Source organism: Pinus tabuliformis, chromosome 8 (genome assembly GCF_031772625.1).
Source record: "Pinus tabuliformis cultivar Carrire ecotype Pingquan chromosome 8, CPIR1, whole genome shotgun sequence".
NCBI lineage: Eukaryota > Viridiplantae > Streptophyta > Pinopsida > Pinales > Pinaceae > Pinus > Pinus tabuliformis.
Window position 1 is genome coordinate 1,812,786,024 of NC_142294.1, and position 18,927 is coordinate 1,812,804,950.

The 18,927-nt window shown below is 35.5% G+C and overlaps 1 protein-coding gene across 2 annotated transcripts in view; it reads right to left on the minus strand.

Annotated features, from left to right (window-relative positions):
- LOC149243506 (NHL domain-containing protein) overlaps positions 1–17,952 on the minus strand; it is a 60,047-nt gene extending 42,095 nt beyond the window's left edge. For both annotated transcript variants that reach the window (XM_089374541.1, XM_089374542.1), the window contains exons 1-3: positions 17,870–17,952; positions 17,562–17,723; positions 15,847–16,017 (exon numbers count right to left, since the gene is read on the minus strand). In XM_089374541.1, coding sequence (XP_089230667.1) covers positions 15,847–16,017; positions 17,562–17,723; positions 17,870–17,927 — 391 coding nt within the window. In that variant the 5' untranslated portion in view covers positions 17,928–17,952. The remainder of the gene's footprint in view (positions 1–15,846; positions 16,018–17,561; positions 17,724–17,869) is intronic.
- Positions 17,953–18,927: the final 975 nt, after the last annotated feature.

The window sequence follows — 18,927 nt, forward strand, 5'->3', positions numbered from 1 at the left end:
TAATTTTCTAACATTTGTTAGACTTCTAGACCCAGAAAGAAATGCATCAAACCAACGTCTTTCATTTCAAATTCAGAAGCTAACTCTTTCTTACACTAGAGGATAAAAGGTTCTCCTCCTGTCAAGAATAAATCATCAACATACAATACCAAAATCAAAGGTATACCTTGGACTGTCTTGAAGTAGAAGTTTGGGTCTACAATGCTTCTTGTGAAACCAAGCTTTATCAGGTAGCTATCAATGCGAGCATACCAAGCTCTTGGAGCTTGCTTCAACCATTATAAGGTTTTCTTCAGTCTGAAGACATGAGTTTCCATGTCATGCTCTTCAAAAGCCTTGTTGTTGTTCCACAAATACCTCTTCCTTGAGGAAGCCATGCAAAAAACCAGTTTCCATGTCCATTTGGTGAAGAGTCCATCCCTGGCTAGCGACTAAGGCAACAATGAATCAAATAGTAGTATATCGAGCTATAGGTGCAAAAACCTCATCGTAATCTATTCCCTCCTTCTAAGAGAAACCTCTAGCTACAAATCTAGTCTTATATTTTTCAATACTACCATATGCACCATGTTTAATCTTAAACAACCATTTGGAAGTGACAACGGATTTACTTTGAAGTCTAGGAACCAATTCCCAAACATCATTCTGGATGATGGACTTGTATTCTTCTGTCATGGCATCTTTCCAAACTTATTCTTTTGCAGCTTCTTCAAAGGTGCATGGTTCTGCCTAAATGATGTTGCTCATAGCAGCAACACACCCTTGAAATTGACTTGCCTTCTTACTTTCTCTAAACGTTCCTCTTGAGGCAGCATGTTGTTCAACATCTTGCAAGGTATCTCGCGAGTCGCAACCATAGTGGTCTCTTTCTGATAGGAGGATGATGTGGTGGAGGATCTAGAGGATTCATGGAATCCATTGGAGTATCAACAAGCTCATTCTTAGGTTCCAGTTCAGACTCAAATGCAGGCTCTTTTTCATTAAAAGTTTGTCTTTAAGCAATGGTAAGAGGAGAGTCTCTTTCTTTTCTAAGAGTTGCATCTTCATCAAATGTTATGTCTCTGCTAAACTCTATAGTTCTTTGACTAGGTACATAAATTCTATAAGCTTTTGAATTATCACAATAACCAACAAACATACCTTTCTTACCTGAAGCTTCCAATTTGTTCATTTTCTCTTTTGGCACATGGAAGTACACAGGATAGCCAAAGATTCTCAAATGACTCACCTCAAGCCTTTTACCAATGAAGACTTCTTCAGGAGTCTTATTGTCTAAGGTTTGATGAAAAATTATGTTTTGCACATAAACAATAATATTTGCAGTTTCTTCCCACAGAAATTTGGTAGCTTTTAATCATGTAGCATGGCTCTGATTGCTTCCATAATGGTTCTATTCTTCCTCTCAGCCACACCATTTTGTTGTGGATTGTACAGCACAGTGGTTTCTTTCTTTATTCTGACATCTTTGCAAAGATCATTAAAATCATTGGAGGTGAACTCTCCCCCATTATCAGATCTGAAAGCTTTGATCAACTTTCTAGTTTGATTTTCAATCAGAGCCTTGAAATCTCTGAACATGTCAAATGCTTTCCCTTTCTTTTTCAAAAAGAATATCCATGTCTTGCAAGAAAAATCATCAACAAAAATCATGAAATACAAGTAGCCACCAAGAGAAGTAACAAGCATAGGTCCACATAAATCAAAATGTATGAGCTGAAGTACCTGACTAGTTTTTGTTTTGCTTGAAGGGAATGATCTCTTTATATGCTTTCCACTTGCACATCCAAGGCAAACTCCTTCATGATCCATTTTGATCTCAAGCATTGCAAAAACCATCTTCCTTACATGAAGTAAGGCTTTGTAGTGTAGGTAAATGAATCTTATGTGCCATATCTCATACTTAAGATCGGTATCGTGGACCAATGCATGAATGGATTTACCATTGGCTTTGTAAAGCCCTTCACATCTTGATCCGAGAATGAAGGCTTCTTTAATACTTGAGTTCAAAGGCCAGGTTAGAACTTTTCTATTAATAAAAACAACTTTCAATCCTTTAACTTCTAGAGCAAATATGGATACAAGATTTTTTTTCAAACTAGGTACATACAAAACTTCTTGCAGAAAAATAGATTTGCCATCATCTAACTGAAATGAAATTGAACCATAACCTTTAACTTGGTGAGTAGAATTATCTCCAAGGATAACATTTAAATTAGTCTCCCTCTCAACTAGATTAGAGAGTGTTTCTTTGTAACCAGTAAAATGTTTGGAAGCACCACTATCAACTAAGTTGCAACTAGCAAATAAATTTGCAGAAGAAGAACTAGAAAGAACATAAACAAGAAAATATTCTGATTGAGTTTCCGTTGCATTATTTCTATACCTTGGATTTCTTGTTTTCTTAGGATGGTATTTTCTTTGATTTTCAAAAGTGTCTTTTCTATAATCAGATTTGTTTTTTAATCTAGGTGTTCTTCTTCTTTCTTTACAGTCATGAGCAAAGTGACCATGCTTTTGACAGTTAAAGCATCTAACTTTTGACATGTCTAGATTCCCTTTATTTGATTTGAAAGCAGATTTCTTTTTATTATCTTTTTTTTCTCTTGTCATAGGCTGAAAATGCAGTAGGTTCTCCTTCTTCATGATGTGAAATTCTCCCTCTAGAGATCATTCTGGCCTCCTCTTGGATACACTTTCCCAGGAGCTCATCAAATGTGGGAATAGTGTTGATATTGTTGATGGTGGTGATAAAAGTCTCCCAAACAGGAGAAAGTCCTCCAAGTGCAATCAACACCATTTCCTTTTTCGGATACAACTTCACCAATTGTTGACAGTTGATTCATGATTTTGATCAATCTCAAGAAGTATGCTTGAATCTCTCTCCTCTGTTCATCTTGATGTCCTTCAATCGATTCTTCAAGGCAATAATCTGGTTCAAGTTACTAATTGAAAACATGCCAATTAGTTTTTCATACATTTATTTAGCTTTCTTCAAACCAGAAACATAAGTAATGAGATGATCACTAAGAGAATCAAAGATAATTTTTCTAACTTTGATTTCACCCTTTTATGTTTGGATTTGACAGCAGCACTTGAATTCTCTAGTGGATCAACTATTGTGCCTTCAACATACTCCAGAACTTCGTGTTCTTCAAGAGTGATATCTAGTCTTGCTTTCCATGGACCAAAATTTGAAGCATCATTTAGCATCTCCTCTACCTTGAAGTAGGACGAAGTCATATTGATCAAAAAACTTTGGTAGCACATGGGGTCTCTTCAGGTGATATCTGGTCTCCTTGGACTTGTCTTCACCGAGGCTCTGATACCATGTTAAAATATGAAAGTTCTAGGTAGAAATTTAAAAATTATTTACAGAAACTTGAAAGTTCTATGCAGAAAATTGAATGTGCTTGTAGAAAATTGAATGTACTTTGCTGAAAATTGAATAGAACTTAAAGTACTTTGCAGAAAGTTGAATGTACTTTGCAGAAAATTGATTGTACTTTGCAAAAGGTTGAATGTACTTTGTAGAAAATTGAATGTATTTTGCAAAAAACTGAATGTACTTTGCAGAAAATTGAATGTCCTATGTTGTTACAATTACTTAGAATGCATATTTCTTGTTCACAACTTTTCAAATCAACAATTGTAGATAGAACATAAATTTAAGGATCATATGAAGACAACTAAGCACAATTATGAGACACTGATATTTTTGGTCCAATGACCAAGGCAAAACCCCTCAAGGGGGAAAACCCAAATGATTCTTCTTCTATTAGATTTCTTCAATTGTTCAACAGAGTACAAAGAGAGAGAGAGAGAGAATGAGAATGAATAAAGTCACCAATGTCTGATCAACTTGCAGCTGAAGTGCACTTACTCTTTGCTCGAAGATCTCTTCCTTCTCTTGATCAGATCCTATCTTTCACACTTGCTCTAGCTCTTCCCTTACTCTTGCTTTTCACTAACTCTCACACTTCTCTTGCACACACTCAACATTTGCTCTCCTTCTTCACAATGAACATGCTACTCTCAACTCTCACTTGCTCTGGATTAAACAGTGTTCCACGGGGACTCGCCCCCCCCCCCCTTAGGGGTCTAGTTTCCTCGCTCCCCCGCGCTCCGGGGACTTGGGGACGAGTAGGGGACGTTTCCCCACGCTCCCAAAATGGAGGAAACTCAGGGGGGCGTGCTAGGGAAATGTTTCCCTTCCCTAAGGGGACATTTCCCCACGCTCCCAAAAAAATGGCCTTGCTTATAGTTTGTGATTTAATAGACCTAAAGTGGTACAAAGCTACTCATGTTCTGTATGGGGATAACGTCTTGTGCTGTCTTTTGGTTTCAAAGAGCGTTATTTTAGAGGGTCAGTATCATGGAAATTTGTTGGACCATATAGCATGTACATGAATTTTCCCTTTTAAAACTTCTCCTTTTTTCTCAAGTAATGGCTGGATTACAGTGGGGAGATAACTGGAGTGACAGGGAAAGAATATGAGACATTTAGTTTGTGTTTTTAATTTGCATGACATTTGACATACAAACTATGGAAGCAGCGCCTATGTCATGTGGGAAATAATTGGGTGGACTATAGACTAACATGCGTTTACTGCAAGCATGACAAAATACTATGGGCAGCAAGAACTCTCAGGAACTGTCGTTATATATGAATTTATACAGTTACAAAATTTACACAGACCACAGTTGCTCAGCTTGAATTCTCAGGTCTGAAAATTATTTTCACCCCTGAAATACACTGCTAGTTTGAAGTTTGAACTGCATGGCATTGCTCTAATAAGGTAGACAAATTATCCATGCCATCGTTGGTCACCCAAGTTGGTTCGCAGACGGTCATCCTGCAGTCAATGTCATTTGATAGTAAACTGTCAGAAACTCTTTCATGTGATCTTCTCATCTCTCCTGGAACTAAAACTCTTCTTTCAGCATATGGTGTACTGTCTATATTATATATAATATAACAAACTTTCTAGCTGTTGGATCCAATACAGCTGGACAACCCATTGTAGTTGCCCCTTCTACTGCCAATGCAGTGTTCCTGATCTGTTCATTTACCTTTTCACAGAATTCAGTGGCTACCTTATCAAGTTGAAGCTCTCCCTCTGTCTGACCAAAATCTAAATTAGAATTTGACCAAGCTGAATTAGAATTTTAAATTTATTATTTTATATGATATTATAAATTTGGATAATTTCAAATGATATTCATATCAATGATCATGCTTTGCAGCTTTTCAATTCAAACCAAATTGTCATAGTGGACTCAATTAATAAATTATATTTTATATTTATAAATTTTTAAGACCCTGACGCTCCCCCCCGTTTCCTAAAAAATGGTAGGGAGCTTTTGCATAGGCCGCTCCCGCGCCCCCTCACTCCCTCGCCCCCTCGTCCCGGAACCTTGGTGGAACATTGGGATTAAATAAATAAGAAATGAGAGGAGTTACAAAATGAATTCATGTCTTGAGCCAATAATAAAAAAATCAAATTCCATGAGGGAGGAGTTACTTGAAGAGAAGTGTAACACATCCCAAAAATAGAGAGCGAGGTACACTTGTCTTGAGGAGATGTAATTCAAATTAGGGAGAGAGAGAATTACACTTAAACACGAGAGAATATTTGATGAGAGTTACAAATCGAATTGAATGAGGGAGTTACAAGTGCATTTAATGAGGATTTACACTTTTGCCATACATAGAATTAGTGAGGGAGAGTTACATTCTCTTAAGTGTGGAGTTATTGTCTTATTAAAAGAGAGAGGCACGATTTTCCAAGTAAGAGAATCTCAATTTAATTTACTTATTCCATGATAGAATTTGCTTTTAATATTTATTAATCTATTAAAGGTGAATGACTTTAGACTATTTTATAAATAATGGTATAATAATAATAATGCTAGTAAGGATAAAAATATTAATTCTTGACTTGTATAATCATGATTGATTTGATTTTAAAGCGGATTCTATATATCAAGATCATCCTTGATCATTTAAACATGGCTTTCTATTTTTGGAAAGTCACTTCCAAATTGAGATGTGACTTACTATTTTTGGAAAGTCATATTAAAATTGTCAGAAATGAAATTTTATTATGGGTCATTCAAACAAAACTGTAAGATATGATTTCTTCTAAGAGAAATTCATCTCTGAGCTGCCAAATTTTAACACCACCCTCTTGGCTTTGGCCATCTCCTTCTTGAAGGTTGCTAGTTGTTGTGGATTTGTAAGTTTAGCCATTACAACTCTTATTGTTTCCTTCAAGTCGTGCTCATCCAATAGGAATTGCATTATGGCCTTCTAGACGCCAAAGTTAGAGCCTCCATCAACTTTGTCCTAATCTCTTAGTCCTGTTGTGGCCATCTCTGCGAAACTCAAATAACTGGAGAAATATATGCTAGAAAATCTCCTACTCCTCTTGGCAAAAGAATTTAGCCTTCCTTCTGCACTCACACCCTTTTCTAGAAATGAGCAGATCTGCTTCTGGAAGATTCACACTTGCCTTCAGTTTCCTTCCCAAAACTCGCACTGTTTGCTACTCCTACTCTAGGCAACTCACTCTACCTCCATATGTCCTCCTCCGGCATTGGTACACACACTACTAACCCTGAAGCACGCATTGGCTAGAATGGCAAGTCCACTACGACCTTCTCCTGCTAGAAATTACGGTTTCATTTCTTGCAACTGGAAAATTGGAAACCCTCTAAGAATTTAACTGGAAATTCCCTCTCAGCATGCTTTTCTCTTCTTGTCTTGCACTGATCTACTGTTGCAAAATCATTGTGTTAGATTTGCTCCACGATTCAACTGATCTGCTCACTGGAAACCCTATCCGGCAATTCTACTGCCTGCTACTATATAGTATAGATTTGAGGCAAAATCGAACTTTTCCTTCACCTGAACTGGAAAACAATTTTCTACCTCTCTGCAATTTGCACCCCTGGATTGGCCTGCACAAATCTGGAAGTCAGTGCTTCAAATCTCCCACTGAAACTGCACAAAACTCACTTCCATCACCTAGAACCTCTGATCTAATCTTCTCGGCTCTGATCCCATGTGAAAATTCCTTCAACTACAACAATTGGATCTTATTCTCATAACTTAAACAGTTTATTTGTCTTCTGTTAAATTATTAACAACAAATAGCAAATAATGCACATTGCAATTCTTCACAAATAAAATACGTTGTAGAAATATAAAATACAAAACTAAGAAATAGATGCGCGCACACAATAAAATGACACCGTTATTTTTGGACAATCATCCCTAGAAAAACCCCAAAGGGAAAACTAGTGCAACAAATGAGGGTTTTATTATTACACAACAATTTGAGAGAATAATTACAACCAGTTGCCCAACTAGCAAACCTCTGCAATATACTAGCAAAATATGTTGGAGACACTCGGTCTCCTTGTGCAATCACACTAACCACTCGCACCTTCTCTAGGTTATTCGGACCTCTGCCCAAAATGCACACTGGTGGCCCTGGATGAACTTGCATAGCCCCTGGAACTCTTCTAGGTGAGTCATATTGCCTCCCTCGGCCTCTTGAAATGACTCGCTCTGCCTCCAGAACACTGATCCGACCTTTGACAATTGAATCGAACCTCTTCTGGAAACTCGCACTAGGGTTTCTAGCTAACTCGCATTGCACAAATCAACCTCCTCTGCAGACAATTCGACCTCCTCTTTACCTGCCTCCTAGTCACCAGAAAACTGAGGAAAATCTCTTTCAGATCTTTGCTCCCAAATCTTTGCTACTCCCTCTTTCCAATGCTCTTCCCTGGCTTGAACTGTGCCCTCATTGAATACTGCGAATTGGGGAATTTGAACTACTTTGCTCACAAACTATCTTCTTCAATCCCCTTGACTTGCTCTTATAATCTTTCTTTGGGGCTTCAACGGCCAAGATCTAATCATGATCAATGGCTCAAAACATCTTAGACTCTATCAAGTCACTTTTTCATAAGTCCTTAGAGAAAAATCGATTTCCTCAATTAATACCCATTAATTAATCAATTTTCCTAAGTTAGACTTAGGAACTTTTCAATTATTATCCCTAGAGAAAAATCGATTTCCTCAACTAATACCCATTAATTAATCAATTTTCCTAAGTTAGACTTAGGAACTTTTCAATTATTGATCAATTAATTTAATTGAGAGGTTTTGAAGTGTTTTCTCTCGAAACCTTTTCTAGGTTTCGGAAATCTCATGTTCCTAAGCCTCTTTGACAACTTAGAGACTAGAACACCTGCATGATGCTACCATATCCATCAAAAACTAACACACCGAGGATGATGTTATTCCAAGGGGGGATAGGAATGTAATATCCCAATTTTGACTCGTAGAATATAATGTGTAATAAATCACGTATTTGATCTAGGTGAATGTCGGTGGCCACCAACCTATTCCACTAGCTCAAAGCACAGTTCTTCAATTTGCTAATTTTTCAGGTCCTGGACTTTCAGGGTTGTTTTCAAACCTCAAAGCACAGTCCTCCATATTGGTAGTTTTTCTACAATTTTTTGGGTCATGAACTTTTGAGGCCGTTTTGAGGCCTCAAAGCACAGCTCTCCATCTTCGTAATTTTTCTATAGTTTTTCAAGTCCTAAATTTATGAGGTCATTTTGAGGCCCAAAATGACATTTTTTTGATGTGGTGAGGCCCAGGCAAGAGCCACAAGTTGTTTCTTGAGCCTAGTTCAAATGTGTACTTCCCATCCAAACCTTTCCAATGAGCTAATGAACACGCCAAACAAATATCATATTCAAAAATTACAACCCTAGTAATTTGATGCACCAACCTCATCAGAGCCCACAAACCTTTTGCCATTGCAACTCCTAGGGTTAGGTTTTTGGATGTTTAGGGTTTCCTCATTGTTTCTTTATGTTAAAAAGGCCCTTTCAGCCTCATTGTAATGGGCTCTAGCAAATGCACGTAGCTGTCACAGCTCTTCTCAAAGGAAGCTACCACCATTCGAGCAAGTTTGTTTCATTTCGCATTTTTACGATTTCAGAACATTTCATTTATTAATAGGAGTCAAGTTTCACTATATCAATGTGTTTTTGTTATAAATGTTTATTTCATTTCATTCCCTTCATGAATCCAAATTAGTATTATTTCACTAATGTGGTTTAAGTGACAAGAGTTAAGCCATATGGGCTGGGATATAATGATGTCATGTTACAAATATGTGGAAGGAATTATAATATTCCTAGTGCAAGGCTCAAGGCCAAGGCATGACTATTGAATGTTAATGAGCCCAAGTGAGGCTAGGAATAGAGTGTGATTGCTATATTTCCATAATACTATATAAAAACATGTATAAGAGGAAGATGCACAATAATATAAATCCATCAAGAAGGTTGCTTAAGGAAGCAACAAGTAGACTATAATACCATAAGAGGGGATGGAAAAGGAGGTTGTTGGATGATTTGACCTTGATTGTCTTTTGGAAATACTATTCTTTCATGCTCGTGCTTCCTTGCAAGTTGTCCCAACAATCTTTGACTTGTGTCCATATACTAGGTACAAGTATTATATCCTAGGGAGGGGAGTAGATCTCATGAAAGAAAATGTCTTTGGTTGTCTTTTCCATGCACTCTATCATCATTTTGTTATTTATCAACAATTCATAGACATGGAGAGTCTACAAGATCCCACATTATGGGGATGTTTTCCCTAGTTGTTATGGTTGTCATGGGTGAAAACAACAATATTTTCACAGTGCTTGTGGCCACTAACAATCCATATAATTCGGGGAAGGTTGCTACTAAAAATGTGAAAGAAAATGGGATGGTTTGAAAGAGAAGCCATCCCTAGAATGTCTGCAATCACTGAAGCAGATAAATTCATAATTGCAACCTTGTTATTGCTACTCATTAACTATCTTGATGCCTAGTGCTTTCTATTCTAGGATATTTCCAAAAGGTAACCAAAATTTGGACCCTTTCTATGTACATTGAAAAGCACTAGAAGGGGAGAAGATCGCAGTGGAACTATTGAGTAGAGAAAGGGAAGGAAGATCTTCCTTGTGTTGTCCAAGGCAGTGAAAGAGAGTGCCAAGGTTGTTTGATGGTTGGATGAGGGCCTAGAGAGTTATGGAGTGTCCAGATGGCCTTTTCATTCACCCTAACGGTATCATGGTCTAGGTGGAACCCTTAGTTGATTCCTCCAATTAGGTGTGTTGTCGCACAAAGTGTCTAGGTAGCACGACAACGCTCAGAATAAGGGTTGTCACTCTAATCCTTACTCACTTTGTTTAGCACAAAGTGTCTAGACAGCGCGACAACGCTCAGAATAACGGTTGTCACTCTAATCCTTACTCACTCTGTTTAGCACAAAGTGTCTAGACAACGCGACAACGCTCAGAATAAGGGTTGTCACTCTAATCCTTACTCACTCTGTTTAGACTCTCTCCTAGGAAAGTTAAGGGGGTTAGTCCCTAAGGTGAATGAATGAGAAAAGCCTGTGAAATACAAGCTCTATGAGACTTAAAGATGGACAACTTGACGAATGTAAATGAATCTCAATTAACTCAAATAAATAGATTAAACGCTAATGTAATCAAGAAACGACCACAAGATATAAATGATTATAGACCAGTGCTTTAATGTTCAATTAACCGTAGATTAAGTAAGAAAACAAGTTATTCAAATCAATTTTCCAAGATGTGACAAACAGTGATAATCATAAATGATCAATATAAACGCCCAAAACTGCAATATGCCAGAGATTTCAGATTTAAAATGATTTTCGTTAGGAATTCAGATCTAGAACATTTAACTTTCTCCTATAGCCAATATGATTTAAAACATTTATCGCACCTTGACCATAGAAAAATCATGAAAAATTAATTGAATCACCAAATACAACCAAAGAAATTTAAATTTGCGCTTTAATTATTCCTTAGGTAATTAATTGAATGAAAAATCAAAATCAAAGGGTTAATAAATTAAAATTTAAATAGCCCGTAGGCCACATTAAAATTTTTAATGTGAATGTGTGAATCCCTTTAATTTAGTTCATTTTCAATTCTCACAACACCAAAATTTAAAATTTTTAGATTTTTTTAGATTTTTTAAATGTTTTTTTTAATCCTTTCGATTTTTTTTATATTTTGGATTTTTAGATTTTTCAAATTTTTTATATTTTTTGAATTTTGTAAAAAAAAATAAAAACCAAATGTCACAAAGAAAAAGACAAATTTTTTTAATTGTTTTTTTTAATGTTTTAGCTTTTAGATTTTTATTTTTTATTTTTTATTTTTTAGGGTTTTTAATGATTTTTTTTAATGTTTTCTCAAATGAAAAAATAAAAATTTAAAATCATAAGTGAAAAATGAAATCAAAATATAAAAAAAAAAGGTCAAAAAATTAAAAATAAAAATGAAAACAAAATCGATCTTTTTTAAGTTTTAATGAATCTAACTTAAGTTTTATTTACATGAAATCAAAAATTACAACAACAAAAAAAAACTAAACTTAAGTCAAATTTAATTAAGAATATACATGCCTAACCCTAACATACATAAAAAGAAACAAATGAAATAAAAAAGGTCGATATGTCTTGCTGTTGTGCGTGTGCAGGTTGAGGGGCTCGACAGGAGCAAAGGAAGAGACGGCTGAGGAATGGACGAGGCAGGACGACGGCTGAGGAATGGACGAGGCAGGCCGACGGCTAAGGAATGGACGAGCTATGAATAAGGGAAAGGAAGCTACAGAGATGAAGAGCAATAGCAGGGATGAGGGGGTTAATGGAAACGCAGCAGGTCGATGGCAAGGAGAGGAATGGCAGCGACGGATGCAAGAGGGAGCCGCATGGAAATAGAGGACAGCGAGGATACACAAATTTGGAAGGGCGTATGGTTTGTTGTGTGCGCTTGTAGGTGGAGCAACAGCAACGAGCAAGACAGATATGACTGCGGACGAGGAGAGGGAAGCTCGGATGGTAGAAAGGGATGCCACAAGCAGCAGAAAGGAGGCGCGAGTTGATTGAGGGTTAGACGCAGGCAGATGGCAAAGAATAAAGGATGTTGCGAGTTGGGAGTGAGGGCGAAAGAGGTCACTGCTAGCAGGATAGATAGAAGAAAAAACGCAAGAAGAAACCCAAAATTTTCCAACAAAAAAAAAAAAAAAAAATTAAAACCCAAACTCAGACAATAAAAAAAAAAATCAAAACTTTCCAGAAAACCCGAAGATGTAGATAGCATGAACAAATTTGAAACTTTCTATTAGAAAAAAAACCTCAGACAACAAAAAAACTGAAAACCCAAGCAGCAGACAAGTAGCCAAAGAACCGAAGAGAAATTTCCAGATATCTTAATTTAAAATGTTGAATCCACTGCTTCAGATTTATTAATGAAACCCTTAAAAAATTTCTCCAGATTTAAACACAACAAAAAAAAAAAATTGAAACCCTGGACTACAAAATCTTTTGAATAATCTCCTTGCAAAATTATGCAAATAAAAACCCCAAAGATCCAGATCTTACCCTCCAGGGCCTAGATCTGGACTCTACACAGATTTTTTCCTCAAATCTATAGCTGCAAAACAACAAGAAACACCCAAACGATATATACAATGACAAAACTAAAATCCAAAAAAACCCAAGTCAGAAAACCAAAAATAATTACAGATCTATATACAAGAATGGAAGATCTATCAGATCTAAGGAGTATGAGTCCAACTCCGCTCCCAGATCTGATAATCTGAGGCTCTCAACAGCAAGATTCATCAATTTCGCACATAAAAAAACTTAAAATTTTTAAAGTTTAAAGGAAATGCTGAGTTCAAAACCCTTCATGCATCACCAATAAAAATCTTATAATAAGCCTGAGATAAAATTAAGCCATGCTCTTCAGAAACACGGATCGGGAGTTGGTTGGTCCAACTAAAAACTTCCCCGAACGTCCGATGATCTAAAAGTCAAGACTTTTCTGTAAAACTCAATTCAGCCATCAAAATAGAGCGAGAAAACAATAATAAAACTCAGACAAATAAAGATACATGCTATTACATTCAGAATTTAGATTATTATTCAAACCGCAGCGACTAAGCAAGATACCTATACTCAAATCACTCTTCAGAAGCTATCATCAATGGCTAAAAAAATTTACACATGAAAAACGACACATCTTACAGTATTTCCATGAAGAGTAACACCCACGAAATTTAACCCCAAAGTCTTTTTTTATTATTCAAAAAAGATTACAGAAGAGTTTTTCACTTAGCACACGATCAAAAGATCGGATGATTTGACTGACAAATGACCTCCTATTTAAAGATAAATCCTCCAACGGCTAGTTCGATTGATCCTCGTCAAAGCAATCTCGACCATTGATGAGGATCAAAATTTATTTTAATCTCATCTGTCGAAATTTTAAATTCTTGAGGAAATTCGAATTTTTCAATTAAATGCATGTTAATTAATTCAAAAATTAAATTTTTGAATTAATTTTCTCAAAATTTTGACTTTGACTTAACCCCAAGAAGAACCAAAGGCTTAAAATTTAGCAAAATAATCAATTTACCTTAGTCCCGGGACCTTTTAAATTTTGATTTTTAAAGACCAATTTTGCCTTCAAAGAATTTAAATGTACTTAAGACCTACAATTAATTAAATTTCTGGCTTAAGATTTTAATTAATTTTTTGCCAGAAAATTTAATTAATTAACGTGTGAGGGGATAAATTATTTTTCCAACCCTCAAGACACTTTACATCATGATTTTCATAATCTTTTACATCACAAGGGGGAAAACCCATTTGAAATAGACCCTCATAGACTACCCATTTCTGCAACGCAAATATAATCCAGCAGACTAAACAATTTGTAATAAAATAACCTAACCAAATAGTTAGGATTATTCCCAAATCACTTTTACATAGACTCGATCTAGAACACTAGGACTCGCCTAAAATCCCGATGACAAAATCCATTCCGGCTTTGGGGCAAGACTGAAGGAAAACTCTACCGACCATCTGAGAATAGATCGATGAGACAAAAAACCTCCCAGAATGTAGATCGTCACCAGAAAAGTAGGTTTACCTAAGCAATTACATACACGACACGAGTCTGCTGAGATTATTTACATTTTACACATGCAGAAAGGGTTTACAATATAACGTGATGATCATGCTGATGATGATAGTTGAATGGCACGGACACATCGATCATGCGCTATCCCTTTTGCGAAAAAAGAGGGTGTACTGCTATGGGTCGTTGACACGTAGTGGTCAACGGGGTGAAAAATTGTTCCTCGACGACCAATTGGTAAACATGCCTTTAAATACAAAGAAGTAATCAGATTTGTAAGAATGCTTTTTTGTATCGCTAATTCCTTGGATCAAATGTGCAATCAACGAATTTGGAATATGCATTGTTATCTCCATTAAATGTTTTATATTTGCATATGAATTCTATAATATATTGATGTTAAAGGTTGAATACAACTTCATATATTATTAATGAGACAAAGAAATCTTGTTAGTGATGCATGATGGGCAAAGGAAGGCATATGGAGACACCACCTGGAGAGCCAAATGAACATTGTGAACTGATTTATCATTTATGAATTGAATGGTGAACATTTTGATATTTTCATTATTATGTCATGAATGCAAGTCATGTTATTAAAGATGACTCAGCTTTGTTATAAATATAAATATGAAAATGAAATCTTTTTTTATTTTATAAATTTGGATGATTCTAAAAAGAGAAAAAAAAATATTGACAAAAAATACTATTAGTTATTCTTGCATATGTATTAGAAAAGCCTTAAAACATTTCAATTTTTGTTTCACATTCTGAACTTTCATTTCATGTTTCTCTTTTCTGTTTCACGTTTCGTATTTTTCATTTCTGATATCCCCTCTTTCTACATCCATATTTTAGTACACATGGGTGCACCTACAATTTAAACACAACTAGGATAAGTATCTTGTATGGAGGCGTTGAAATCCATGTGACATAAGATCAGTAGCCAAATTCCATCCATATCTAGCATGTGGAATTTGTTTTAAGTGGAAATTATTATTGTTCTCACTAATCTATAACTCTACAAACTTGGCGAAGTCTATTATTATTTCTGAGTTTACTCAGACTGAAAAACACTACACAAAATTTCACAACTTTGAATAGTGTACAATGGTTATGAGACCATTTCTTAGTACTACGAGAAATTTAGTTGAAGCAAAATGAGTAATGGTCACACAAGTTTCCAAGAATGTTGAGCACTTTTATATAAACTTTCCATACATATTTATGTTTTACGAGAAATTTAGATGAATCAAAATGAGTAATGGTCACACAAGTTTCCAAGAAATATAAATGTTGAGCACTTTTATATAAAATTTCCATGCATATTTATGTTTTACTATAATCGTACCATTGCAATTTCTAATCTTAGCCATAGAATGAGATATTTTAACCATGCTGAAATTATACAAATTAACTATTTAATTATGCAAATTACTAATATTTATTATTTATCATATATTGTTAAGTGCTTTTTTTTTTTTTTTTCTTTTAATCATATTTGTTGAGAACAAATTTTATTTTACATTTTTGTTGTGAATATGTATAAATATAGTTTTAAAACAATAGATTTAACTTCTAGCTACAATTTTCCAGATAGACCTACCTGCTTTTTTATAGTTATCTTGTTTACTTATCCAATTATGGTTAAAACTATATAAAATATCACTTAATGCCATCCTAAATCAAAGTTGAAACTGATTTATATTTCTTTGTGAATATTTAAGCATGAAATCAACTGTGACTATATAAGAAATTTAATCTACAAATGAAGGGAATGGGACCATAGTATGAGATGTACCAGATTTGCTGATTTTCCGAATAACATGATTTGCCCTCTCTGCAACATAAATGTTTCCCTTTGAATCGATTGTGAAGCCCTTTGGATGGTTGAATTGAGCAACCGCGAAGCCTCCATCTGCAAAACCAGGTGCTGTGTTTCGCGAACCAGCAAATACCTTGACCGTGCTATCTGCCAAATTGAAACTCGTTACTCGATTATCACTCCTCGCACTTACATCAGAAGAAGGATGACTAGATGATGGATATTAATGCACCAAAGACGCTGGTTTCCTAATGAGATGCCTCCAACCAAAAGACTACCTGATATTATTAGGTTGTTATGACTCAAGATCGCCACATTTGCTCTCATTATAAAGATTTGGGGCAGCAATTTAATTAATGCAATTTGTCTTTTCCTTTTCATATAACAAAGCAATAGCTATTATGTAGGGTTTAGGGTTTAAGGCCATATAACAAGAAAGCTAAGAAAGTGATGTCATAAGCACAATATATATTTTGCTCAAATTGAAAGAAATCGCGAAAATAACAATCAAAAATAAACCCAATTCACACGACTTCTTTTATTTCTAAATACTTTCTTATAAATATCTTAAAGAATGCAGTTACCTTTTAATTTTGTAAACTTATTAATAGGAGGTTAACTTTGCATGACTTTTGCAGGCCTTGAGCAATCTAGTAACAACAAAATGCTTGATATTTAGCACTATATACGATACATCAATCAAAAAATGATTGATAGAAAAATTGTGTTAGACTAGAGCATACATAACACACAGTGGATTTATACTCAGAGACTTAGACAGCAATAGCAGAGAATAATTCACAGAGACAGACAAATGGAGAAACAACAAGATTATTCAATCAGAAACAACAGAATAGATAAAACAATCATTGGAGAATAGAAATCACTTTGCATTACATAACAGGCTTAGGCCTTGGCTTGCTTTCCTTGGCCAGAGAAATTACAAATTTATAGAGGCAGAAGAAGGATCTAGAATCCTCTGTGTGATTCAAATGGTGATCTGAAATGATCTAGAAACCATTGGTGGTGTAGGAGGATCTAGAATCCTGGAGATCTAGAAGAAAAAATCTAATCTAGAAGGATCTAGAATACTGCGTGAATTTGGCTTCACACTTAACATTCTCCCACTTGAAGCCAAATAAGAGCCATCAAGCGTTCCTCGGCTATTTCCTGGACAGATCCTTCAACAGCTCCAGGAGTAACAACCAACATTTTAACGAACGCTACTAGAGCAAGGTGATGGCACTAAGCGGCTTGCACGGTGGATATTCGAACTTCGCTCTGATACCAATTGTTAGCCCAGAGCATACATAACGCACAGCGGATTTATACGCAGAGACTTAGACGGCAATAGCAGAGAATAATTCACAAAGACAGACAAATGGAGAAACAACAAGATTACTCAATCAGAAACAACAAAATAGATAAAACAATCACTAGAGAATAGAAATCACTTTGCATTACATAACAGGTTTGGGCTTTGGCTTGTTTTCCTTGGCCAAAGAAATTACAAATTTATAGAGGCAGAAGAAGGATCTAGAATCCTGTGTGTGATTCAGATGGAGATCTGGAATGATCTAAAAACCGCTGGTGGTGTAGCAAGATCTAGAATCCTGGAGATCTAAAAAAATCTAATCTAGAAATATCTAAAATACTACGTGAATTTGACTTCACACTTAACAAACTCTTACCCTTTGACAAAGGCAAACCGGTTTTGAAGATAGTGCTGTTTACAGAATCTAGCAACAGAATATCTCCATTAAACGGTAAAATTGAATATGGGTATATATCCATCTTGTTGCCATCGAATACGGTTTCAACTGTATACCCTTCTTCTGGAATCAGAGAAGGCTCTGCAACAACAGAAGCAACATAAGAACATATACACGGAACTTTAATGGTGGGTATATTATCCTAGCCTTCCACGATCATATTTCAAAAACAAACTGAAAATTCCGTAATATGAAATGAAAATAGATTTCCCAGTAGAAGAGAGTGCCTGTGAATGAGATTAGGGTAAATAGAAGAATTAGAAACCCTGTGCAAAAAGCACCCATTGAGAGAACTCGGGAAGAATATGAATCGTCATGCTGTTTACAGAATCTAGCAACAGAATATCTCCATTAAACGGTAAAATTGAATATGGGTATATATCCATCTTGTTGCCATCGAATACGGTTTCAACTGTATACCCTTCTTCTGGAATCAGAGAAGGCTCTGCAACAACAGAAGCAACATAAGAACATATACACGGAACTTTAATGGTGGGTATATTATCCTAGCCTTCCACGATCATATTTCAAAAACAAACTGAAAATTCCGTAATATGAAATGAAAATAGATTTCCCAGTAGAAGAGAGTGCCTGTGAATGAGATTAGGGTAAATAGAAGAATTAGAAACCCTGTGCAAAAAGCACCCATTGAGAGAACTCGGGAAGAATATGAATCGTCAAGTAAAAGACCAAGACAAGCTCTTTGACCAGGTACCCACTATCAGCTGGTTTTGAATTCCTTGAAGCCTCACCAAGTCTTCACAGGGTCTCTCTGTATGAGGAAAAGTTGAGACCAACAACAAATAATCCAGAGGGAACTGTTCAAAAAAGTTTCCAAAGATTTTTAAGATTAGTGGAGAGGTAGGTCGTCCAATTGATGTGACACATCCTCGTATCTCACATCACATGAAGAGTGAGTGAAAGCATAAAAGGTCAGGGTCTCGCAGTTCTCTTAGTTACTTTTGTTGTTTTCTGGAGGTGTGCATTCTCATGGTTTTGATTCTATTTTTTAAATTAAAAGATGCAAAGAGGTTTTGGTTTTTTTTCCTTAAACGAGAGTGAGAGTGGTTTTAGGTAGAGCAAGGCTTTTAAAAAAGAATGGACACGTGTAAATTTATGATGGGTTTCTATATTATTTTTTCTATGAAAAGAAATTTTAAATAAGAAATAAATTTCTGAAATGAAATGATATTTTAGTGTTTACAAAAATAGTTTATGGGATCATTAGTTTCTTGTTTTTAGTCTTTTGCAATTTAATTATTTCTTACTCAAATTGATGATGAGT